The sequence below is a fragment of the Panthera uncia genome, chromosome X, assembly GCF_023721935.1.
Source record: "Panthera uncia isolate 11264 chromosome X, Puncia_PCG_1.0, whole genome shotgun sequence".
Taxonomy (NCBI): Eukaryota; Metazoa; Chordata; class Mammalia; order Carnivora; family Felidae; genus Panthera; species Panthera uncia.
Genome location: NC_064817.1, coordinates 119,483,231 through 119,509,584, shown reverse-complemented (window position 1 = coordinate 119,509,584; position 26,354 = coordinate 119,483,231). Strand labels below are relative to the sequence as shown.

General features: G+C 44.3%; 1 protein-coding gene across 1 annotated transcript; it reads left to right on the top strand.

Annotated features, from left to right (window-relative positions):
- Positions 1 to 416: 416 nt before the first annotated feature.
- On the top strand, positions 417 to 17,853 carry GABRE (gamma-aminobutyric acid type A receptor subunit epsilon). Its single transcript, XM_049644448.1, has 9 exons — positions 417 to 472; positions 4,406 to 4,623; positions 5,049 to 5,116; positions 8,479 to 8,699; positions 9,418 to 9,500; positions 10,848 to 10,985; positions 15,280 to 15,432; positions 15,557 to 15,756; positions 16,046 to 17,853. Exons 1-9 carry the CDS (start codon positions 417 to 419, stop codon positions 16,388 to 16,390), a joined length of 1,482 nt encoding a protein of 493 aa, XP_049500405.1. The 3' UTR covers positions 16,391 to 17,853.
- The last annotated feature ends 8,501 nt before the right edge of the window (positions 17,854 to 26,354 follow it).

Here is a 26,354-nt window from a genome sequence, read left to right as displayed (position 1 = left end):
CGCCCTTGCAGCTGCAGCCGCGGGCCTCTGGTTTCCCCTGCCTGGGGCCCTCGCGGCCAGCTCGCCTCTTCCTCCCTTCCCCCGTCCCCCGCGCCTGGCTGTCTGGCAGCGCTGCCGTAGTGGCGGCGGGGGGCGGGGGGGGCCTTGGCGACAGGGCTACCTCCTCTTTTCCCTCCTCCTCTCTCCTCCGCCCCCGCCCGCTGGAGCCTATCCATCCCACTCTCCTCCGCTGCAGCGAACACGTCGTCGGAGATTTCCATCGGGGCTCAGGGGGCGGGGCCAGGGAGGGGGTCGCGGGGCGGGGCGAGTGGGAGGAGTGGAAGTTGGAGCCCAACAAAACCCTGCACTACGCGCTCTGTGCCGCCAGACAGTGCGCAGCGACCTCCGCACAGGGGGTCGCGCGGGTCTGCGCCACGATGTTAACCAAAGTTCTCCTGATCCTCCTGGGCCTGTCCATCATCCTTCCGTCTAGGTGAGTCTCCATCCCGGGACCTAGGAACCCTGCGCGCCCAGCTCTCTCTCCCCTGGAGGTAGGCCAGTTACCCGGACCCCCACGCCCCTGTGTTCCTCTAATCCCGCGCCCACCTTTTCCTGGCCCCCGTGCGGGCTAGCCGGGCCCTGGGTCCACGCGACGCGCCGCCAGCCTCCAACCCACTCCCTCTAGGATGTGCTGGCTGAAGGGGTGTCCAGGAAGGAAGGTGGGACGCCTGTCCCCTGGCTGCTCCCGTCTCCAGACTCCCGCCCGGTCTCCAAAACCACGGCGACAGCCAGGGGATGAGCACGCCTCTCCCTCTCTGAGTCTTCCATGAGAAGAGGCGAGTGGCCCGCGGGATAACCGACCTGGGTAGGCACGCGCTTCTGAGGACCGGGAGAGACTTTGTAAAGGTGGCGCCCAGAAAGGCGCTTGGGCTCCGGGAGCGGAACTGTACCTAAATGCTGGAGTGTTGGCTAGTCTGTCCTCTCTTTCAGATTTCTTTTTCTGAGTGCCTACTAACCACCAGGCACTGTGCCAGATAACTCTGACTTTACTTGCTTACCTTCCTGCCGCTCCTCTTGGTGTCAGTCCTAGGCGGGAACCCCAGTTTAGTCCAAGGATTCCCGCCCCAGTTATCCACCCCATTTCTGCCACTGGCCTCCCCTTTCCTCGTTCATCCCCTTTTCCCCACCTTGCTGGCTCTAGAGCTCCGGGCAGACTGGAACCTGAGGCCAAGGATGTTATTCTCTGAGGTCTGAGGTTTGGGTCCTAGATTTCAGTCCCCACCCCCCTTTTCCAAAGGCTAACAGCAAGTTCCCCTTGAGCAGCCAGCTTCCCTCACACTCTCTTCTGGCCCTGGGATTTTGCTAGGAAGGTTGCCCCCTGCACTTCTGACTTTTTTGAGTGGAAGATGACTGCTTCATATTTTTGAGACGGTTTCAATTCTAGAAGTCTCCACAGCACTGGGCACTTCCTTATCTGTTTTGGGGAGAGAGGAGATGGCTTCTCTCTTCACCACAGACTGCTTTAGCTCCTCAGGGGAGGGGCTGTGGGGCTCCCTGCTGGCTCACTAGTGCCCTGAGTTGTGGGGGCTGGCCTCAGCAGGGGCTTGGCAAGTATTTCTGAATGTGTGCTAGGAATTTTCAGTCATCTACATCCCTCCAGGTATGAGTTGGAGTGTTTGGGAAAGCTGGCATGGTTACTGGCTAGGGCAAAAGGGGTCTGGGAGTGGGGGCTGAAGGAAGCAGGGGGAGCAGAAAAAACAGCAGATGGATACTACCCTTGGAGGTGGGGGGAAGGGCCGCAGTAACTGGTGTTCAGACATTGTCAACATGGCAACCCATGATGTCAACAAAGAGCTGAAGAGGTGGCTGTGAGGTGTGTTGGCAAGGGCCACATCAAACCAGGAAACCTTACTCTGGTCCAGGCTCAGCCTCAAGTGGGTTGTGTGACTTTGGGCACAGCCCTTCCCCCATGTGGGCCTCAGACTCTTCATCTTGTAAGGTGAAAAAGAGGGCTAATTTGGAGGAAAAAAGAATCCAGTGGGCCCCTCTTAGGACACTGCCAGTCCCCTCCCCCTCTCCTTCCCTTGCCCACTGGTAGTTGGATGAGCATCCCCAGTAGTGGGAGTGGGTGCAGACTTTCGGCTCCATCTTGGATCATTGCATCTAAAGGCATGTGGGTGCATGAAAAGGGCCCATGGAAAGATTTCACTAGTCCAGTATGTGAGTATTTTTCAAGTTCTTATTATTTCTAGCCCTCAAAGGGGGCTTAATGGCTGGCTGAGGAAAGGTATGCTGTCAGTGCCAGCAGTTCCTTAACCTCAAGGATCCCAGGATGAGCATGTTTGTTTTGTTTCTATGTTACTAACAAAAGCTAATCGTAGAATTACACCAACCTCACCTTCTGACATTTTCATTGCAGATGTAGTAGTTGGGCAACACAGGGTCTTCAGTGGTCCCTGGGACTCTGCTTGTTTGTTTGCCTCTTGAACCTCGGGGCTCTTGTTGTTGGCTTTAGACATCTGGGATGAGCTGCTGCAGGCTCTTGGGTGGTCTTGGTTGGCAGTGCCAGTGTTGATTGTGCCATGCTGCTAGCCATGTCACTCATTTTGCAGGGTCTCATGCCTCTGTTTTTCTTCCTCCCCTGCAACAGTGGCTGGCATTATCTAGTCAGAGGACTGGGGGGAAAGCCTCAGGGAAAGAGGACATCTCTGCATGTGCTATTTGGAAATGGAAACTGCTTTTGTCAAGCCCATTTCTTCCCTTGTCCACAGTGGGAATTAGCCACTTCAGACACAAGAAATGGCATAAATCTGGCACACTACATGCCAGTTAAGCAATTCTAAGTGCTTCAAATACTGCAGAAAAATTCATTTTGCTGCACAAAGTGTCAGGCTCCTGGTCTGCACCACAGAGGCCATGCCTATGTTGCTAGTCCCCTCCACCCAATCCCCACAAGCTTGACCACATGCCCCCTCCCAATACACTCTCCTACCCAAAGGAAACCACTCTCCTGCTTTACAACATCATAGATTACTTTTGCTGATGGCTTTTGAAAAAGCTTTTAGTTATATATTTTTTCAAAGATATATAAAACTAGAAGGAACAATAGAGTGAATCCTCATGTACCCATCACCAGCCTCATTAATTATCAATTCATGGCCACACTTAATTTCTCTGTCCCTCACACACTCTCCATTTCAGCTTAAATTATTCTAAAACAAATCTCATATTTCTATGAGCAAATCATATTCTAAAGCAAATCATATTATTTCATATGCAATTATTTTACTATGCATTTCTAGTCATAAGGACTCCAAACACATAATAAAATATCACTATTACACCAAAAATTTTAGAATAATTTTGTCATACTGAAGAAACTATCCAGTGTTCAAATCTCCCATATTGTGTCATAAATGGGTTTTGTTTTGTTTTAGTTTGCTTTTTAAAATCAAGATCCAAATAAGATCCATAGATTAGCAGATTTTTATTAGCATTTTTGTTTTTCAAAACACTTTTTTATTGAATTAGAAGATATATGCAGAAAAGTGCTCAAATCATTACTGTATAGCTAATGAGCTGTCAGAAAATGACGACACTGGTATCAATGCAGCCACATCAGGGACTAGAACATGACCAGAACCTCAGAAGCCCCCTGGTGCTCACTTCTTCACTGATTTCCAGCAAAAGCACCAGGTCCCTAACTTCTAACACCATCAGTGACTTTTGTACATTGTCAAATGGCTTTTTACATTTTTGTTTTGCTTAATTTAATTCTTAGTTTTTGGCTGTCGTGCATGGCACTCAAGTAGGATTCTAGCTGGCCTTCTCTCCTGGATGACTGTCTCTGCATAAGGGACTCTAACCTTTTCTTAGTTCTCAGAGCTTTCCCTCACCCCTGGCCCCCAAGTCCAATGCAATGAATTTCACAAAAACAAAGAAATGCAGAATATTCCCAAGGTGTTCTAGCCTTCTGTGGGAGAGGCTGTTCTAGCTTTCCTGAGCGTTCCTCAGAAATCCTGGCCTTCTTCCTGCCCATTTGCTCCCCAGTGGTGCTGGTCAAGGCAGACTGGACACTAGTGTTAGTAACAGCAGAAGAGCTTGGCCAGAGCTCATACACCAATGCCCTCTTCATCTTACATTGAGAAATTCTTTTAAAATCTTGAGCTTGGTTTTGTTGTTGGGTTTAAAAAAAATAAAGAATTACCATGAAGGAAGGATAGTACCCAAAGTCCCCAAAGAGTAGCAAGATTTAGAAGAAATTAACAAATATTATGTTAGTGGCTTAAAATTTGCTGTTACCAATCACTCTTTATGTCTTGCGTTTCAGACTTGTTTTGGTTTGTTTCTATCCCAAGAGGCCTCATCTGTGACCCCTACGGAGTGGAGAACAGAGCTTCATTTTTTGTGTGTTTGTATGTTCTAGGAGTGAAGGACCTCATGTTGAATCAGAAAATGGACCCTCTGCCCATGATGATGTCTATGGGCCCCGGCCCCAGGCTGCTGAAGAGAAGCTCCTCTCTGAAGAAACAAAGCCCACTCTTAGTGGTCCCCACAGCACACTTGGCAAACTGCCAGCAGCCACTCACATCCTGAACAGTATCCTGAATAACTATGACCATAAACTTCGCCCTGGCATTGGTGGTGAGTATCAGAACATAGCTATTCCCCTCCTGGAGCAGGAAGTTGAGGGCATAGGTGTGGATAATGGGTTTGGGGTATAAGTGAGGGTGCCATGCACATGGGCCAGGGAATCTGTTGCTGACCTGTTGGGTAAGACATATCAACTCTAGTGTCAGCAGTACCCTTAGCCTAGGTCTAGACTTTTTTCTTTTCTCACCCTCAGTTTTCCAATTGCAAAATGAGTGGACTAGATGACTGGCCTTCAAGGTATGTCCAACTCTTAACAGTCTGTGAATTGGATCTTGCTATGAAAGAACAAAGAAAGAAATAGGAGTGATGTTGAAACCATCTCTCTATCCTTCACCTGTTCTCCCCTCTGACCACGCCCTCCCCTGTCCCATGTCCCTGTTTGACACTTACCTCTGCCACTTCTGCTTCCTTTACAGAAAAGCCCACTGTGGTCACTGTGGAGCTCTCTGTCAACACCCTTGGTCCTATTTCTATCCTGGACATGGTGAGTACTGATTTTTTATTACAGTGTCTTGTAGCCCAGGAAGCTCACCATGGGGCCTTTCACATACTTATTTTTTCTGCTCTGTGTGTCCATAAGAAGAGTTTTGTGGTTTTACTTTGTTTTTGTTTTGGAGAGGGGAGATTGTAACCAACACTGACTTTGGAAGTCAGGAAAAGGTAAGTCCCTTGCTGTCTGAAGAGGACCTTCAGAATCCTGACCATATCTTCTAGTGTTTTGTTCAAAATAAAAATAATAAAGCAACTTTAAACATCACAGTGGAATGGCTCTTTTTTTTCTAATGATTTTTGTAGAATTAAGTCTATAGTTACCAACTCTTGCTCTAAGACTGCTTCTCTAATTTTGGCCTGGTTTCTTCTTTCCTTTTCTATTGCTATCATTCTACTGTCAGGACTGTCCCCAGTTAGCCTCTATTATCTCTCCTTGAAATATGCAAAATTCAAGGTTTCTGCCTACCTCAGTCCACCTACTGACCTGCCCTCCTGAGTGATGTGCCTCCTGCAAGTCTGGGACCTGGCTTAAAGCATGAAGTTCAACATCACACTCTAGTGGTCAAGGCCCTCCATGGCTGGAGCCAACCCAGAGCTTTATTTCTTTCCCCCCCCTTTAGAGACCACATGCCCTAGTGACTAGAGTATGGGTGTTCCCAGATCACCTTGTACCTTTGAGTCTTTGTTCAAACTCTTTCTTGTTTGGAATGCCATTGTTCCAATTTTCTACATGTCATAGCCTTATCCTTCAGGGTCTGTCTCTAATGGCTTCTCTTCCATGGCATCTTCCTTTACCTCCACAGCTATTAATTACTCCCTTCTTACTCAGACCACACCCCTCTCTTTAACATTCAGATTTTTCTAGCTTATATCACAGTTGTTTGCCTGATCTTCCCTATCTCACTGTATTGTAATTATGTGCTCTATGTCTGCCTTACTCTCCTGATTATGGGTTCCTTGGTGTCAAGGACTCGATATATGTTAACTGAGCAAATGAGTTATGAAAGATGTTCTATAAAAGTCACTTTTCCCCCTGATACCTGACTGTATCCCAAGGGATACAGTCTAATAACTCAGTAGTCACCGAACCTGGCATACAACACAGAACTGGTCCAAAGAGGAATAAACAGCTTGATTTTCTTTGGCCAATAAAGTGCTGCTTTAGCCTAGGCCAAGGGCCTTTATAAGATGCCAGATACACATATGGTATTAAACTTCACCCAAGAAGTCTGGTCTTTTACATAGTTCCAAATAGTTCTTTAAAACTGTGATAGATCTTATACAGTCTACTTTTCCCTGGTGACACTGTGGAGTTTTGTACTTAGTAAGGAAGGAGTGTATGTCTCTCTCGCACAGCCAATGAACAGAGCACACTTGTCTCCTTGGATCTTCATGACAGCCTGTGTGGCAGGCAAGCTACCACTGGGATCCTTATTTTACATTTGAAGCAATTGAGCCTCTCAGCAAACATTGTTACAGAGGAGGTATGGTTGTTTGAGGGGAGTTCACACACCCCTCAGTCAATCAGATGTTGTGTAGAGCATAGGATAAGTCCTTAAAGAGAGAAACCTGAGCCCACAGCATGGAGATTTAAATCAAATGTTTCTACCAGTTTCTTGGTTGAATTTTTGAGACACGTAGCCTGAGCTTAGAAGGCAGTGACCAGTCTGGGAATGACTGCCCATCATAACACCAACAGTTGCTAAGGCTTCTTGCTGTGATAATTGTTGCAGGCAATTCTAATTAAGCCAATTTCTTGACGCTGAATTTCTAGAGTTTCAGCTGAGCTAAAAAAGATGTACAACCCAAATACCATTGTCAAATTGGGGAAAAACCGAACTTTTGGTTATCAGTTGTTGTGTAATGACCTTACAATTGGTATCTTGTTAAATAGAAATTAAATGCTTATTTGAAACAGTATAACACAGAGCAGGAGCGTAGTGTGGGTTAGTTCACATGGCCTGGAAATGAAGAAGGCTCTGTATGCCAAGTTGGAACTGCAAGCTACTTGGGACTGTAGAAACACTCTGAAAGCCACTTATGAAGGTTGGTTGGGCTGTGTGGGGCAGGGCTGTGGGCTCCCATGTGAATAGTAGCTATGCTTTTTTCTGTCTGCTTCTCTGAGCTACTCCAGGGAACCTTCTCAGTCTGGGAGGCTAGCTTCCAGCAATTTGGCAATTGCTATCACCACCTTTTGGCCTAGGCAGCAAAGCCAAGCTGGGATTGTCTTGACCTTTCCCCTGAGGGCTCCAATGGCCTCCAGCACTATGGGTTTCTGGTTAGTGTTCATTGTTTGATGCAGGATAACTCAGGAGAAAGACCTAGGGATTCTATATGGGGAAATTGGACCTTGGTTCCCAAAGGGATTATTGGTGCAAGTGAAATAAGCCATTGAGAGGGAAATCAGTGAAGGCCATCCCAGGACAACATCATGGTAATGGTGCTCTGAGCATCAGAACTAGTATGCTGTCTTTGTGTGACTTTGGACAGGTCCTTTTCTCTCTGAGCCTCAGTTTCCTTACCACTGAAATAAAGGAGGTTGGATAACCCTCAAGGTTCCCCCTTGGCCTAGGTCTGGCACTTGCTCTTCACGCTGTTTTACTTTTTACCCTCCAATACCAGTAGTGCAAATCTCTAGCTTCTCATGCTTCTTCCTATTAAATATCTTTCTTGATATTTAACGGATAGTTTATGGGACAGATAATATGATCTGGAGACCAAATAATCATAGGTGTATCTATGCACATGCACACACACATTCAGAGGTTAGGTGCCCTTGTTTAAAAGGAAGAACAAAACAAAACAATGATTTAAAAAACATGAGACTAAATACACACCTCTCTTATGACTCAAAGCACTTCATTTTTAAATATAACTCTGGAGAATGAAGGATTGAGGTTAATTAACATCTGTGCTCTCCAAATAAAAGCTGAAAGGGGACTCTTCACCATATACAACCAAAGGTGTGTGTTTGTAAATGTTTAAAATGATTTTGAGTTGAGACCTTTGTTTTGCTATGGAAATGTGGGGACTGAGAGGGCATTTACCTGGCTGGAGTAATACCATAACCCTACAAGGTGGTGGTGATGCGATGAGCCCAGCCTGTGCAGTTACACAACCATTGCCTGTCTGTTTCTAGATGAAATGTGTCTTCACTGACTGTTGTTTATCTGGGAATGTTCCTTTCTTTTGGGAATACCTGGAAATAGAAAAGTTCCTACAGCCTAATTCATGCTGTCCTCTGTGCAAACCTAAGTAGTCTCCTATCTGCTTGATGGGCCTTTCACAGAATGGCATGGGAATATTCTTTGCCTGTACAGATCTAGGTGTGTGCTTTTCTACCCATCCTACCAGGAATACACCATTGACATCACCTTCTGCCAGACCTGGTATGATGAACGCCTCCGTTACAATGGCAGCTTTGAGAGCTTTGTTCTGAATGGCAACATGGTGAGCCAGTTATGGATCCCGGACACGTTTTTTAGGAATTCTAAGAGGACCCAAGAGCATGTGATCACCATGCCCAACCAGATGGTTCGCATCCACAAGGATGGCAAGGTGTTGTACACAATTAGGTATGTCAAACCTCTGGAATATTACCTCTTGGGACTCTTTTTGCCAAAGAATCATGAACATAGGTGTCATCCTCAATGATACTTCTAAGGGCCTTTCCAGCTTTCCTAGACCATGAGCTCAACCCCCTCATGTACAGACACAGACACCAGGCCTCAAAACAGAAAGATATTGCTTAAAGCAACACACCAAGTTCATGGCAGATCTGGGACTGGTACCCAGTTACTTGGCTCCCAGTCCACAAGTCCCCCCACTAGAATGTACAGCATGACTACATTGCCTGGACAGTTCCATCCCAAGTGGGCACTGGCTGTAAAGACACATCCATGGTGTTGGAATTGTCCAGGCAGAGCAGCAACACAGCAGTTGAAAACATGTCTATCTAAGAACAGGCTGGACATTTGAATGCTTGGCCGGGGAAGATTGTGTATGGGTGGTATGAGGTGTGAAGGTGGTAGAGAGTGAGAAAGTGTTGGCAAGTCCTGGAAGCTGGGATGGGCAAGAAAAAAAAAGCCCATCTAAATTGGTCCACACATTTCTCTGATTATGAAAATCAAAGTAGCCAGATACTTTCAAGCTGTTCTTCCTTTTTGTCTCTCCTTTGAGCTCTTTGTTTCAAATCCCAATGTTGCCACTCACTGGTGGTGGTGCCCAGGCCCAAGGTGGGTGGATACCTAAGTGCTCAAGGCCAGCCTAATGAGGCTCCTTTCTCCCTTCCAGGATGACCATTGATGCTGGATGTTTACTTCACATGCTCAAATTTCCAATGGATTCTCACTCTTGCCCTCTGTCTTTCTCTAGCTGTGAGTACCTTCTTAGGTTTCTGGGGCCCCAAAGTCATGCTGAGCCCCTTCTTTTTTCTCATCCTTGCCCTTTACATTTTTCTGCCTCTGCTTTTCTCCTAAAATGGTGCCAGATTTTCCCAGAGCCTCCTCTATCTCCTTTCTTGCTGACAATACTGTGTTGCTTCACCTGGACCTCGTGTTGGGTTCTTCCGTCTTCCTTCCACTCCATCTCAAGTCAGTCACCCACCTCTGAAATGTAATTCAAGTATGTCTACTCCTCTGCATTTCCACTGTCAGTACCTTGGTTTAGGTCTTTGTCATCTTCCACTTGGGCTTTCACAACATCTTTATTTTAAAACTGAACATGTCCAGAGCTAAATACATTGTCTCCTCCCAACCTCTACCTCCAAAACAAATGTGTTGCTTCTGTGTTCTCATTTGTGTCATTGAAAGGCACCATCAGCCACTCAGTTGTCCAAGCCAAGAATTTTGATGCTTCTTTCTCCATCACCTCCTATATCTAATCAATCAACATATCTTGTTCGTTTTCCTTCCTGAGTCTCTATTGATCCTATTTCTCTGCATTCTCACTGCCACAGCTTTGATTCCTGCCTTCATTCATTTTATTGGGCCTGGATTACTGCACTGGCCTCCTAAAACTGGTCTCCCTGTCCACAAGCTATCTTCATATAATGACAAGAGTGACCTAGCTGAAGCATCATCTAGACTAGGTCGTGTTTTAGTTTCAAATCCTCCCTGAAATCTCATGGGTCAATTCCTAATTCCTTATAATGACTCTCAAGGTACTTCATTTACTGGCCCCTGCCACCCATTCCTGTATGCTTCATCCAGCATCTGTGAGTTAGCCATCCTGAACTTTTGGCATTTCCATAATCCATCAGGCATTTTCACCTTTCTGTGCATACAACACCCTCCTCACCCCTCCAGCCTCACCCATACAGAGAATATTTACTCAGCTTTTAAGATTTATTGGAAATGTCAACTATTGTATAAAATTTTTGTTGGGTGGGTCTCCAGGTGGTCTTTCCCTCATCTGTTTTTCCACTGTCCCACGGGTGGAAGTTTCTCAGCAACTCCAACAATTACAGATGTATATTTACTATCTTTTTCAATTAAATGTGAATGAGGGCAAGGCTTCTGCCTTGCTCATCTCTATATTTCCAGCACAGAGCCTGGTACTAAGGAATGCTCAATAAATGCACATATTGAGTGAACTTCAACAATGAGGAAGAAAGGCAAGGTCCCACAGCTCGTGAGGCCAGAGTCAGGACTCCAAGGCATTTCTCAGACTCCATGCTTGGTTTCCCAGTCTCACATGACCCTCCTTCCCACGTTGCCTTACAGTTTCCTATCCTGAGAGTGAGATGATCTACAAATGGGAAGATTTCAAGCTTGAAATCAATGAGAAGAATTCCTGGAAGCTCTTTCAGTTTGATTTTACAGGAGTGACCAACATTACTGAAACAGTCTCAACCCCAACTGGTATGTGTACCTATGGAACAAGGGCTTAGTAGAGGTCTGGTAAGGGGGTGGTAAGAATGACTGGGGTGACCATCCATATATATAAATGTATGCAATTATCCCATGGAAATTTTATAGAACATGACTCCTGTCTTGTAAACGTTAACCACTTACAACTGTTTTCAGAGGAAACTGAGACTTTGTAACTACATCTCACTCTCATCTGCAAAGGAGTAAGTGCTTTGCCAACTCCCTGAGAGGGTAGGTAAGTAGATAAAGTTTACTGCTGTCAACATTTGCAACTAGCTTTGTCATGCAGACCCTTCAGTTTCTACGTCTTTTTTTAAGATTTATTTATTTTGAGAGAGAAAGCGAGAGTAGGGGAGGAGCAGAGAGAGAGACAGAGAGAGAGAGAGAGCAAGTGAGCATGAGTGGAGGAGAAGCAGAGAGAGAGGGAGAGAGAGGATTCCAAGCAGGCCCCACGCTGTTAGCACAGAGCCTGACACAGGGTTTGATCTCACAAATTGAGAGATCATGACCTGAGCTAAAATCAAGAGTCGGGCACTTAACAAACTGAGTCACCCAGATGCCCCCAGTTTCTAGATCTTTGTTAAAACCGACCTGATTGGATGACTTTGGGGAATGGAGCTCATGTGAGTTCTTCGTACCCAGAACCAATCCAAGCTGGGTTAAGTGGGAAACAAAGTTGGTCCTAATAGGAAGTAGAGGCTAGAGTTCTAATGTGAGCTAGGTGAGGGCTCAGATGGTATAAGGGAAATTTCAGCAACTACAATTCCTATTGCATCAACATTTATTTTAAAGGAGCAGCTCTGTTGTTGGGATGAGCACTGGGTGTTGTATGTAAACCAATTTGACAATAAATTATATTAAAAAAATAACAGCGCAGCTCTTACAAGCACAGATTCCTGTCAAAGCCTTCACGGTGGATTCAACATGGACATGGTTATTATTGGTTTCCTGACTTTGTACCTAACAAGGACTAAAGGGGAGGTCCTGGGTCTCTTCACCATCAGCTTCCAATTAGGTATGAGTGTCTTTGCTTGGTTCCTAGGTGATCTCAATGAAAATCTAAGGGACCTCCCCAGGGTTGCTCCCAGAGCAGCCCTGGAAACCCTCTTCACACGAACTGACCAAGTATAGTATAATATATAGTATAGTATAGTAGAGTATAGTATACTCATCATTTCCAGGATGCGGATGGAGACAGTCACCCCACCAGCCATTTGCCATAGGAGGAGTCTTGCTTTGCTTCTGTGCCTAGGCAGAAAATCTGCTTTCACTGTACTTGTTGAGCTGGTCATGGGGGGAGGGATGGGTCATGCTCCTCTGGCCAGAGATTTGCTTCCACAGTACTAGGGCAGGGGCAGAGGGCTGTTTTACAAATGCCTTTCTTTTTCTCAGGGTCTCTGGGTAAGCAGTTATACTATACTATACTATACTATACTATAGTACACTCTAACCTTGCTCTTCTGCCAGCTAACCATGGGCATGCCTCTTGCCTTTCTGCACCTCAGTTTTCCCAGACAGGTGGGGACCCATCATCAAAAGAAGCAGAAGAGACAAGGCCCAGGGGCTTTCAAGTCACTAGTGATTCTGTTTAGTAGATGGCTGTGCATTGTTTCAAAATGGCCCCCTAGTGACTACAAAGCCCCAGAGCTAGCATCATCACCAAAGAAATGACAGTAGGTAAGCACTGGCCCTCCTTAGGAGAAAAGATTGTTCTTGGGAAAAAAAGAGGAGGGCTTCTTTCTCTTCTGCTAGAGGCTAGTTGCTTGTGAATTATAGTTTCTCCAGTATCATAGTTCTTTTTGAGGTTGGTCTGAAACTCTTCCCATCAGCCTCTGGGCAGTTCTATCTATCTATCTATCATCTATCTATCTACATATTCAGCTTCTAAGGGGTCAGAATGTGGGGGTAGCTTGCTACTTTGGTCACTTTGGGCCTTGAACCAGAGACTCTCACTGCTTCAGGAGGCTTTTAGAGACTCCACCCTTGCCTGCAGTGAGTGAGGTAACTTTCACTGGTGGCTATTGAGACTCTGATGGGACCTTACCCATGACCAGGAGTTCACTTTCTCTTAAGAGAGTTTCACCCATCTCTGGACAACTCTGTCCATTGGAAAACTGTTGCTGTTCATCTGAAATTGGAGTTTCTGGGACTCCTACCTGGTTCTTTTTCCTTAGAACTACTGAACTTGTGGTAAGCCCAGTCACTCTTCTCCAGGGTCAAGATTAAATTACTAGTATTATGGTCCCAGCTCTGGGTCACAATCTTTTATAGACTCTACAGCCTATTTCCTTTTCCTTCCCTGTTCTTCAAAGCTTTGGGTCCACTCATTCTTCTAGTCCCAGTACTCTAGACTCAGTCTTTTAAATTGCATTCCTCTGACAGTACAGTGACAAACTCTGGTCTAGCCAAACGAGAGAAAAGCAAAAGCATCTTTAGTTTGGTGGGAGGGATTGTTTTGTTTTGACTTTGACTTTGTCTTCTCAGCCCCAGATATCCTTTTTCCCTTACCCATGCTCCTTCATTCCTCACAAATAATAAATTGTATGTTGGTATCCTTCTCTCAGCTTTCCAAAGCTTACCCAGTGGAAAAGGTCATTCTTTGGCTGGAATAAAGAAAATAAATATGGAAAAAGCTGATAGGATAATACATCTTCCAACAAGAATATATAAGTTTTGAATGGAGTGGTTGTAGCAGGCCTGGAAGAGGAGTTCTATCCCCAAATCTACTACTCTGATTACACATATTCTACTGACCCTAGACCACTTCCTTACCTTTTTTTCTGTAAGATTACAAGAAGTCTTGCCCTTTAAATGTCCGTACTTTCAAGGTGAGTAGGAAAGACTTCTCTTCTCATTTAGCTCCAGTATACCCAGACCTGGAAGGCAGGTGATATACTTTTCAAAATAGAAGGACACATAGACATGTTCGTGTTCTGGTCTGCTTTACAAAGCTGTTGTCAGTCAGTAGTAAGTGTCACTGAGCATCTGTTAGGTTCCAGCCCATGCTGGGCTTGGATGGGCAAAAGCCAAGCCACAGGGCTTCCATGAGGAGTCTAAACCTTGTAGTGTTTTAAAAGATCACCTAACTCAAGGCCAAGGAATTTTACAGCATCACTTAGGTGGAAGTTTGGAGCTTAGCTTCACTAACAGAATTTGAGCTATCACAAACCCTATGTGATATTGAAAGTGAAATGGGGAGTTCTGGGTTCTAGGAAAGCCATCAGAATCTCTGCAGTCCTGATGAGCATGTAGAGTGTTTGGGATGAGCATGTCAGAGCATAAGGCAGCATGAAGGGTATAATAGAAGATGCTAATTCTTCTATTGTCATAAGTACTATAAGAGCCATCACTCTGTAGGGAAAGAGGCAACATCAAGGACATGATGCCCTAATTTTCACTTTCAGCTAATTTTTCTATTTTTTTGCAGCAGCCAATTTGGATTAGGATAATAGACTAAGGAACAGAGAGTCTAGAATTTGAATATTGGTGCAACTATGCAAGCTATCTCAGGGAATCTGAGAGTGTATGAGATGAGCCTACAGGAAGGTGTGTGTTTGTGTGTGTGTGTGTGTGTGTGTGTGTGTGTGTAAGATGTCAGTTGGAGCCAAGTCATGGTGAGCCTTTATTTAGTATGAGGTTACAAAGTGCACACTTGACTCTGTAGCTTTTTTGTGGAATAGGGAACCAGGAAAAGTTTGGGGGTGTGCAACTGAGTTCTTTTGGCCTTTGGTACAACAGTGCAACTAAAGCATTTTACCAGCATACAAATGAATAGGAAGGAGGCCAAATTGATTCTATGCTTTTCCCACCACATAATAGGCCATCCTTGGCTTATCCCCTGAGAGTATACAGTGTAAAGACCAGTAGTGCATGTGTCAGGCTGTGATTTTGCAGACTAGATATTGCACCTTAATGGGCGTGAAGGTCTCAGTCAGCCATGTGGACATTAGTTGTGTGGTGTTGATAGCTAGAAGGGTAACTGATTTTTTCACTCTCATCTGACACTTCTGCCACCCTGAGAAGACAGATGCGAGGTGTGGGGAAGTGGGCTGAAAAAGAAGCAACGAAGTTTGTGGCCCTGGCTCAGCTCTTAACTGACAATGGGTCTTACAGTGAGTCTCCTCTCTGGGCTTCTTCTGATTCTCTGTATATGGCATTGGAATAATCTACCTCTATTTTAGGACTGTGGTGGGAATCCCATGAGCTGAATAAGACCCTTATGCATGTCCTGCCTGGGGGAGACCCTCATCTGCTGTAATGAAATGGTATTTTTAATGTCTTCCAGGTGATTTCATGGTCATGACACTTTTCTTCAATGTGAGCAGGCGATTTGGCTTTATAGCCTTTCAAAACTATGTCCCTTCTTCTGTGACTACAATGCTTTCCTGGGTTTCCTTTTGGATCAAGAAAGACTCTGCTCCAGCCAGAACCTCTCTAGGTAAGTGGGTAATACATGCAAATGGGCATACAAATGGGCACAGAATTGCCTTCTTGAGGGGCCTTTCAGCAGTGTAACATAGGGATCGGTAGCTGAGCCCACCTCTACTTCTGTGCATTCACAGGGATAACCTCTGTACTCACCATGACCACACTGGGCACCTTTTCCCGTAAGAATTTCCCACGTGTCTCATATATCACCGCTTTGGATTTCTATATTGCCATCTGCTTTGTCTTCTGCTTCTGTGCTTTGATGGAGTTTGCTGTGCTCAACTTCCTGACCTACAATCGGACAAAACCCCGTGCTTCTCCAAAACTTCGCCATGTATGACCTGGGTATGGGAGTGGTGGCAAGCCTTTGGGATGTGGAGGCATGCAAGTGAGGGCACTAGGACTCATGGCACATGGGAGGCCAGCTCACCAAGTTATGGGGTGGGGGTAACCTGGCGTTGGGGGTGGTAGTTGAATAAACTTTTGGATGTGATGCCGGGAATTGCAGAGGGTGGACAAAAAACAGTGTGCCAAGACCAGAATCTCCAGAAATCCTGAGACAGCACCTAGGCTTGATTCACCTTCATTTGACTTTTTCCCACTTCTTTCCTTGTCCTTTTCAGCCAGATATTCATGCCCGTGCCCTTATGGCTCCCCGTGCCAGTGCCCATCAGCATCCTGATGCTTTTGTGTGCCAGATTGAGGACTCTGATGAGAGTGATGGAGAGGAGGGCCCATCTTGCCCAGCCCAGCAGTCTCTCAGCCCAGGTGGCATCCAGAATCCTGGCGGTTGCTGCAAGTGGTGCAAGAAGTATGTCTGTGTGGTCCCCAGGTGTGAGGGCAGTATCTGGCAGCAGGGCCGCCTCTTCATCCACATTTACCGCCTGGATAACTACTCGCGAGTTGTTTTCCCAGTGACCTTCTTCTTCTTCAATGTGCTGTATTGGCTTGTTTGCCTTAACTTGTAGGTACCAGCTGGTACCCTGTGGGCAGCCTCCCCAGTTCTCCAGGAGGTCCCACGCCCCTTGCCAAGGGAGTCAGGGGAAAGCAGCAGCAGCAGCAGGAGCAACAAGACAGTATCTTTCCTTCCCCATTCCTCAAATATAAGCCTGTAGAGATTTCCTCTTTGCTGGGCGTCTCCCCTACCTGGCCCATTCACTGACTCTCCATGGCAGCCAATTTCAAGTAAAATGGCCCACCTCTCTGTTCCTCAAGGGGCATTAATGATGCTCAGACCTAAAAATCACAGGCTGTCCGTGACCAGCTCCCTAAGACCATGCCCAAATATGAGCAGATTAGCTATCTACAACAGTGCTGATAACCACTGCCTTTTTCCAGAAATAATACTGCCTTTGTGGTGCTCCAGGCCCAGTTCTGGCCTCAGCCTCAAAGTGCATAGACCAGCTGCTTGCCTGTTCCTGACACCTTAAAATGCTGGGCAGCAGTATAAAGGGTAAGAGGATCCTAGTCCTTAGGTCCAGTTGTTATATTCTTGGTTTTCTCTTCCTGCCCTCCCTTCCCTTGCAGATAGACACCAATATTATCCATTTAGGAGGAAGGGAGCCAGCAATTGAGAGCCCTTGGGACTGTATCTCCCTCTGCTGCTGTGCCACCTCCTTCTCCCTCCACCCCCCGCTTCCATTCTTCATCTGCACTACAAATTCAATGCCTTGCATCCATTGGGTATCTATTTTTGTGTGTGATAATAGTAACGACTCCCTGCTTTGGATGCCACCTTCTTCCTCCTCCTTGACCCCTGTGACATTTTCTGTAGCTTCCCTAGTGACTTTCCCAGCCCCGACCCAGGTGCTAGGCCATGGTGACTTCCTGGGGCCAAGAAATTAAGAGAACTTTGCTTTGCAGTGGGCATTACCAGCACTGATTGGTGCCCTCTAAAGGCACAACATAAGAGTTTTATCACTTCCTTGGCCCCTGGACCCAAGAGCCAGTCCACTGTTATCCTGGGGCACTCACAATCGCAATTAATTGAATTCCCTTAAATTTGTATAGCACTTTACCTTTTGCAAAGCACTTTTGAGAAGTTATTTCTATTTTGAGCCTTATCATAGCCTGTGATTCAGAGCAGGATTCTTATCCCCATTTTGCAGATGAGAACCCTGAGGCACAGATTTCTATGGGACTGTGGATCTCACTGGAAAGTACCCAGGAGCCCACTGTCACCTTCTAGACTACATGACAGGGCTAAGCAACTCTGTTCACCATGATTTGATTCTATTGCCTCTGCCAGCACCCCAGTGGCAAGGCCCAGAGTAGCAGCCTCTCTTTAGCATTGGCTGCTCAATTCCTGGGCCCCCAAGACCGAACCTCTCCTGGCTCCAGTAACCCAGTGAGGTGAATTTGGACACGCCCCAATGCTTGTATATGCTGAATGAAATCTGTGTCTGTATTTTATTGGGGGGTGGGTAGGGTAGGGGGATTCATCTGCTTTTTGTCACCATCACCTGAAAAGGGGAAATGTATCAATAAATATATCAGCAAAGCATGGAAGGTATGGCATTCAAGTTTGTTCTCAGTTCAGGGTTTAAATCCTAAATCAATGACCCAAACCTATCTGTTCTCCTCTCCCATCCATGACTCCCAGACCTGCCAAGCATGTACCATGTACCTTCTGTCAGTGGAGAACTGAAGGGAAGACAGTGACCAAGTGGTGGCCCCCTTTTAATGATTCTCTTACTTGCTTCTATGCTCGTGCTCCCCGCCATGTCCTTTTTGCTTTGTCCATCATTCTAACCTCACCTAGTCAGAAAGCCAGAAGTTTCCTCCAGATTATCAGACTCAGAACACTCCTCTTCCACTACCACCATGTAAAGATGCAGATGCTGAGGCACAGAAAGGAATGTCTACTGTCACACAAGCAGATAATGGAAGGGACCAGACCTCAGGAATCCTAACACCCTGTCTTATGTAGGACTAACTCTGGAGAGCTTAGTTGATCCACACTTTAAACAAAAACTCTCTAAAGGTTATATTGAAGAATGTTGGCCCTGGAATCCTGTGATACACCCAACCCTAAGGGAACTCAGAAAAAATAACAAGAACCAACTAGGAGACAAAAATGGCATGTGAACAGCCAACATTTTTGCCATAAAGTTCTTAAAAGGATGTTCAAAAACCTTCTTGTAAGAAACCCAGATGCTTTTACTGTGTATTTTCTGATGTTCTAACCCATGGGAAAATATAAGTAAAATTTAGAACAAGGAAAATAGTTCCTCACTTTTACTTACATTAGGAAGATGCACTTAACATAATACCCTCCAGGTCCATCCACATTGTTGGAAATGGCAAGATTTCATTCTTTTTCATTGTGTGTGAAGGGAAAAAATAGTTTCAAACAGAGAAGGAAGAAAACTTTTTAAATACAGAGAACAAACTAAGGGTTGTTGGGAGGCAGGGGGCAGGGAAAATGGGTGATGGGTATTGAGGAGGGCACTTGTTGGGATGAGCACTGGGTGTTGTATGTAAGGGACGAATCACAGGAATCTACTTCCGAAGCCAAGAGCACACCGTATACACTGTATGTTAGCTAACTTGACAATAAATTATATTTAAAAAAAAGAAAGATGTAGAAAAAAGTAGCCAGGTTATGTTTTTGAAATAGAAATAGTGCAAAACATAGTCCTTAATCACACTACAACAAAGCTAAGAACAAATAAAATTCCTACCATTTGTAAATTTTAAAAAGCTCATGTAAACAGTTCTTCAAAAAATAATTTGAAATTGGGTGTATAATATCTAAAAACTAAAATTAATGAAGAAAAGCTACATATCAAAGCACATGGGATGCAGCCAACACTGCACTCACAAAAATTTGTAATCACAATGGATGAAAAATGAGTTATGTATTGAAACCTAGAAATTGGATAAATGACAAAAAACACATTATACCTTAGAAAATTTGGGGGGAAAGATAATTTTAAAAAAACCAGTGTAAAGAGAATCATTTAAAAAACAATAAATAGTATGCCTGGGTGTCTCAGTCAGTTGAGTGTCTAACTTCGGCTCATGTCATGATCTCAAGGTTTGAGTTTGAGCCCCGCATCAGGATCTGAGCTGACAGCTCAGAGCCTGTAGCCTGCTTCAGATTCTGTGTCTCCCACTCCTACTCTGTCTCTCTCTTTCTCTGTGCCTTCCCAGCTCACACTCTCTCAAAAAAGTAAATAAACATTTAAAAAAACAAAAAATAAAACTGAGCCACTACCTCTCTCTTTACATCAAAATTACAGATAAATCAAAAATTTGAAGATGTTTTAAGGAAACCGTAAGATAATATGGGTATGTTTATAATCCTGGGATGGAAAAGGCCTTTCTAAGCATAGCCTAAAACACCAGAAACTATAAAGGAAAATATTGAAATTTTTTTTGTACTAAGAAATAGCAATCATTGAAGCAAAAGCAAAAAGTAATATATACCAAAACACACTGTTACTTATCAGTTTTTCTGGGAAGCAGTCTCTGAGACTAAGATTAGAACGCAGGAGGTTGATTAGGAACTGGTTTTAAGGTCAACACCCTTGAAGATAGTGAAAGGGAGCCAGGCCTGTGATGCAGTCACAATAAGGGCCTCAGCTGAACACATGGTAAATTCTGGAGTTGGGATGAGCCTTCCAAATTGTTGCAAATCAAGGCAAGGGAGCTGGGCTTCTATACTTTTGTACTGACCAGTCATTGGATGTGAGCATAAACTTGGAAATACATGAAGTCAGGTATGTCTAGAGAAGGACTCACTTGAAGCCTGTCAGCCTCCAACAGTCTCAGAAGCTGGAGAAATACGAGCTTCTGTGCCAAAGGAGCATGGATATAAAAGGGCTTGACAACACACCACAGCATCTACTATTGTTCATTTCTCACCTTTCTCAGGCTCATTTGCTCCATATAGATAAATTCTGCAGCAATTATCCCATGGTTATGTCAAGTTTCTTTTCCTGAGGAAAACTTATCAGTGAAAGACATTATAGCACCGGCCACTGGATCTGGTCTTAGGACCTTAACTGATATTCATTATCCCTGTACTGCACTACCAATTCCATATTTTTTGTTACTCTCTGCCACTATCTCTGCTCATCTAGGTATCTTACCTGGTGCAGTGACTAAAAGCTTCATCCTAAAGGGTCTGAGACTCTGGACACCATGCCCTTTCTGGGCCATGGCTGGAAGACTTGTCATTTCCAAGTGATACCTAACTGGGTCACCGAGACACAAAATCTATTCTTGCCTGCCCCCATTGTATAGTGATAGCCCTATTTCCTCCTGATGATTAGGGTCAATTTCCCGTGATATGATGCTGACTTGTTTTCTTTTGGATGGTGCCAAACGTGACCAGGCAGCTTGTTTTCTTTTGGCTGGTGCTAAAAGTAACCAGGTAGCAACCACAGATTAAAATTCAATGGGGCTCCTGTGTGCCCTGGAGAAAGCATTTGCAATCTTAGAGCCAACAACTCCAAACCTGCACAATACAGAATTATAAGTGTGGGAAGCACAAATTCCCCAAGTAGGTCACCGGGAGTGATAACAAACAATACAACTCCTACTCCCACACCCAAACTTGTATACTCTTCCATATAATATTGATCTAGGATGTCATTGACTTAGGGTGTATACTGCTTTCTGTTGGGTGATGGCCCACCCTCTCAAGGTATCATCTCCAAACTGACATTTCAGCTGTACCTTCAACATACTATTTCATTACTCTATCTGGTTAGCACCTTTTTAGTGGTGCAGTATGTAATAGAGTCCCAGGCCTTGTGCCCAACGTTAAACTCCTTTGGTCAGAAAGTGGACCTCTGGGTCAAATCCTGTGTCTTAGATAAAATCCTATCTCAGTAGATCACTCTACATTCTTAAATAGTGGTGCTGGCTGAGGCCCTCCAGGAAAGAAAGGCAAACTCGTATTCAGAAATTATGTTGGGATGCCTGAATAGCTCAGTCAGTTAAGCGTCTGACTCTTGATTTCAGCTCAGGTCATGATCTCACGGTTCATGAGTTTGAGCCCCACTTCAGACTGTGAGCTGACAGCCTGGAGTCTTCTTGGAATGCTGTCTCTGTCTGCCCCTCCCCTGATCACGCTAGTGTGCTCTATCTCAAAAATAAATAAATAAACATTTAAAAAAAGGAAATTATGTGGATTACAGTCAAGATGAATCATTGTCCCATGAAGTTTTGAAGAGGCTCAGTGTCATCAACTTATCCCCAAGTTGCTTTTTGGTTTCCTTCGAGAATGGTGATATACTGGGGACTCACCACTGGTCTCAGTTGTGGGCAGGGTCAATACCTAAATCAGCCTTAGTGAGTAGGTGACCATGCTGTTGTGCCAACATATAATTTCAACCTTGCCATTATGATAGGGTTGCCAAATAAAATAAATGAAAATCCAGGATATCCAGTTAAATTTGAATTTTAGATAAATAACAAATAAATTTTATTATAAGTATGCTTCATTTGAGGTCATACTGACTCTGGGCTGCTCCAAGCCCGAGACTGAGCACAGAAGGGTACCAGAGTATGGACACTTCTGCCAGATGCAGAAGACCTCCTCCAACAAGCAATCTTTGCACCCAAGCTTCCCATAAGCCTGGCTGAGACTTCATCAAACGTGCTTTGCAGTCTGAGGGTCTCCTATTTGTCCTTGCTTCTCTGTCTCTTTTCAGGTGTCAGACCTCATTCCAATTTAAAGGTTTTTCCAGTCTACTCCTGTTCCTTCTTCCTTTACCTTTCACAAACATTTCCTGCAATCAATCTCTTGCTCTTCTAATCCCATCTTGACATCTGTTTCCCAGAAGACCTAAACTGACACAGTTGAAACCACAGTAAAATGGGGTTCTGAGATGGGATCACTCACCATCTGGCTGGCAAGGAGCAACCCATCCTGAGGCACAGATAGCATCTGGCACAATGTGACAGCCCAATCCCAATTCAATGATGGTTACCTGGGAAAACATGCTAATGAAGGGAACTCCGTTGCTGATTCAGGCACTTGAAGGCTATAGCAGAAACATTGTATACAAAAAGAGTGGAGTTGGTCTGTTATTACTAAATTGTATTGATGACCTACAGAAAGATCCTTATAACTATAATTACATCCTCATTCCTTTGTAAAAGGATTTTCCAGCCACTTACTCAGATGACTGTAGACTTGGGAGAGAGGGAGATAGCAAGACATCTCAAGGACTATTGGACATATGTCTGAGTTAATTTTGATACCAGAAGGCTATAATTAGACTTCCATCTTAGAGTTGAAGACTTATGGAGACCAACAAATAAATTGAATTGTAGCTAGAGGTTCACAGTGGGATGACCAGATCTACAGACTCATTCAGTGGTGATCTTCCCAGTCCTGTAAGTGCATAACTGAATTTGATATAGTTGAAAGTTGGAGTACCCTCCACATTGAATCCATGATCTGTGTTATAAGAGCTATCATAGTGGGAAAGGCCAAGTGGAAACCTCTAAAAATGCCCTTTCCCAGCCAAGACAGTAAAGCAAAAACATCACAAGCCAGATGGGGGTAGTTAGTGCCACCCTTATACATCTCAAGTAAGTTCCCTGTATGTTTCAATTTAATTTATCAGTCTGGCCCCTGAAGAAACTGCATAGATCCTGGATAATGACTATATATCACCACAGGTTTCAGCAAGTAACAGTTTGGATTACAGCTGCTCTGCCATATTGTTGCTAGAGTAGGTTAGGTACATGATATACAGTAATTGATTTGGCAAATGTGTGCTTTTCCATTCCAGTTAGAAAAGAGATTAAAAAACAATGGACAGAATAAAAACATTTATTTATAGTTTTCTTTGGGAATTTGTTAATTCTTATACCCCAGTCATAATCTAGTGAGAAAAGATCAAGACTGTCAAGATATCATGCAGAACATCACCCATATCCATTATACTGACACCATCATACTGATGGAGAGGATAAGTAAAAGGCTTCTGTAAGACACATGTTCCAGAGGGTGGGAGATAAACCCTGCAAAGATTCAGAATGTTACCAACTCAGTGAAGTTTTTAGGAGTCCAGTAGTCAGGGGTATGCCAGGATGCCTCCTCTGAAGTAAAACACAAATTATATCTTGAATCCTCTACCACAAAGAAGGAAGTAGTATACCTGCTAGGCCTCTTTGGGTTCTGTGGACAAAACATTCCACCCTCAGGATTATTGTTCTTGTCCATATATCAGGTGACACAGAAGGCTGAGATCTTTGAGAAAGGCAGGTGCAGGAGATTAATCTACAGCAGGTCCTGGCTGCAGTGCAAGCAGTCACTTGAACCATCTCATTTGGCAGACCCCATGGTGTCAGAGGTATCAGCAGGGGGAAAGAATGCAGTATAGAGTTCAAGGCATGCCTGTGTAGGAGAATCACCACCCTGGCACCTAGGGTTCTGGAACAAGGCTGTGCCATGCACCTCAGAGAATTATACACCTTTCTAGAAATAGAATCTGGTGTGCTTTTCTGGGCCTTGGTAGAGACAGAATGCTTGACTATGGGATTCCAAGTGACTCTGTGTCTGGGAGCTAGTTGCTATTAGACCCACCAAGTCATAAAGATGGACTCAGTAGCAATGCATCCTGAACTGAGCCTAAGCAACACCAGAAGGCAAGAGTAAGTACAAGACCGGTAGTCATTAACTGTGTGTGGTATTTGAGGCAGATAATATCTGATACAGTGTCACAGCCCAATCCCAGGGCTGAGTGACCCAAGGTGAGAAATAATATGTATAAACATATATAGTATATGTTCATGAACTGAAATTTGTATCCTGCTAAAGTTCATATGAACTGCAATTCATGTCCTACCAAAATTCATATGCTGAAGCTCTAACACATAATGTAATATTATTTGGAAGTGGGGCCTTTGGGAGGTGATTGGGCTTAGACAAGGTCATGGGAGTGGAGTCCTCACGACAGGATTAGTGTTCTTATAAGAAGAGGAAGAGACACAAAATTTTTCTCTCTCTCCATATGCACAATCTGAGGAAAGACCCTGTGAGCACTCAGCAGGAAGGCAGCCATCTACAAGCCAGGAAGTGAACCCTCACAAAGAACCAAATCTGCTGGGGCATTGATCTTGGACTTGAGAAATAAATGGCTGTTGTTAAGCCATCCAATCTATGTTATTTTTAATAGCAGCCTGAGCTAAGAATATATATATATATATATATATATATATATATATATATATATAACAACTATGTGGTCTTGTAGAAAGAATAGACCCAGAGGAGACAAATTGATAGAAAAAGAATTGGGGTCATGCAGAACAAGGAGAATGCAATGGTTTCCAGGACTGATCCTGACTCTGTAGCTGAAGACCCTAGGCACCAAGAATAATGTAATTAAAGAAACAGACAACTTGACTGACAGAAATATAGATAATTTTATTGGGATAAACATGTATCATCATAGTTGGAGTGCAGCAAAAACCCTTTTCCAAGCTGACTTTCAGAGAAAGAGGCTTTCTTGGGAATTTTATGAGCTTTAAAATTAAAATAATTTTCCATGTTTCCTTTCAACAGTCCTATGTCCCTCCCAGTATAATAGTCAGATATAACCAAATGCCATGGGAAGAGGGTTCCTGGTCATTGGGGTGAATTGATGTGTAGAAAGACTTATAAGAACTGCTTTTACAACTTTTGCCTTCTTTTGATATTCTGAGCAGGCCATGACGAAACTCCTGGGTGTCTCACACTAAACTGCCCAAATCCTCAATGTTCATATCAAATAGAAAGAATATATATTATTCCTCTTTTCCACTTATAGCCATTTTATATTGAATGTGATAAATAACTGTGTCCAGGATCTGGAGAGAAGTTAAATTACCAGAGGCATGAATGTCTCAGCTAGCTCAGAAGGACAACTAAAGAACACCAGAATGAGACATCTGGCCATCTTTAGCTATACTGACTTGAAAAATTTGGATATAGGATAGCATATTAGGAATTTTGAGTATGACTAAATGTTCAATTTTACTTGAATAATATATCTCTATATGATTCATAATATTATATCTCAAATAGAAAAATGTCGCTGTGTGTTCATGAGCTCAGGACAGACTTTCCGTGGAGTTGGCTGGACAGCAAGAACTGAGCCAGAGGCAGACCAGTGGCCACAAGTCTCATGCCTTGAAGATATGAAATGTAGAGGCTAGCCTAGCATCTCAACATTATTTTTTAAGTTTATTTATTTTGAGAGAGAGAAAGAGAGAGAGATAGAGACAGTGCAAGTTGGGGAGGGGCATAAAGAGAGAAGGAGAGAAAGAAAGAATCCCAAGCAGGCTCTACACTGTCAGTCCGGAGCCCAACACAGGGCTCAAACCCATGAACTGTGAGATCATGACCTGAGATAAAATCAAGAGTCAGATGCTCAACTGACTGAGCCACCCAGGCACCCCTCAACATTATTACCCATAGATTTTTGCCATTTCTCTGATACCGGTGTGTTTTTGTTGTTGTTTTGTTTTGTTTTGTTTTGGGGGGGGGAGGGGCAGAGGAAGAGAAAGAGACAGAGACAGAGGCAGAGATAGAGAATATTAAGCAGGATCCATGCTCAACAAGGAGCTGGACTCAAGGCTCAGTCCCACAACCCTGGGATCATGACCTGAGCCGAAATCAAGAGTTGGAACTTCAACTGACAGAGCAACCCAGGCACCAGGGTTTTTCTAGCAATATCATTACCTTTGGTATTCAAGAGATATGGAGTGAGCTCCTACTGTGTGCCTATGAATAAATGCCATGAAGAAAAATAAAGCAGAATAAAGGAATTAAGTAGTATCTGGGAGCTGAGTAAGCTTTTTTTTGAGTATGCTTTTTTTGAGTGAGAGAGAGAGTAAGCAGGGGAGAGGGGCAGGGGGAAAGAGAGAGAGAAAATCTTAAGCAGACTCCGAGCTCAGAGCCCAATGTGGGGCTCAATCCCAGAA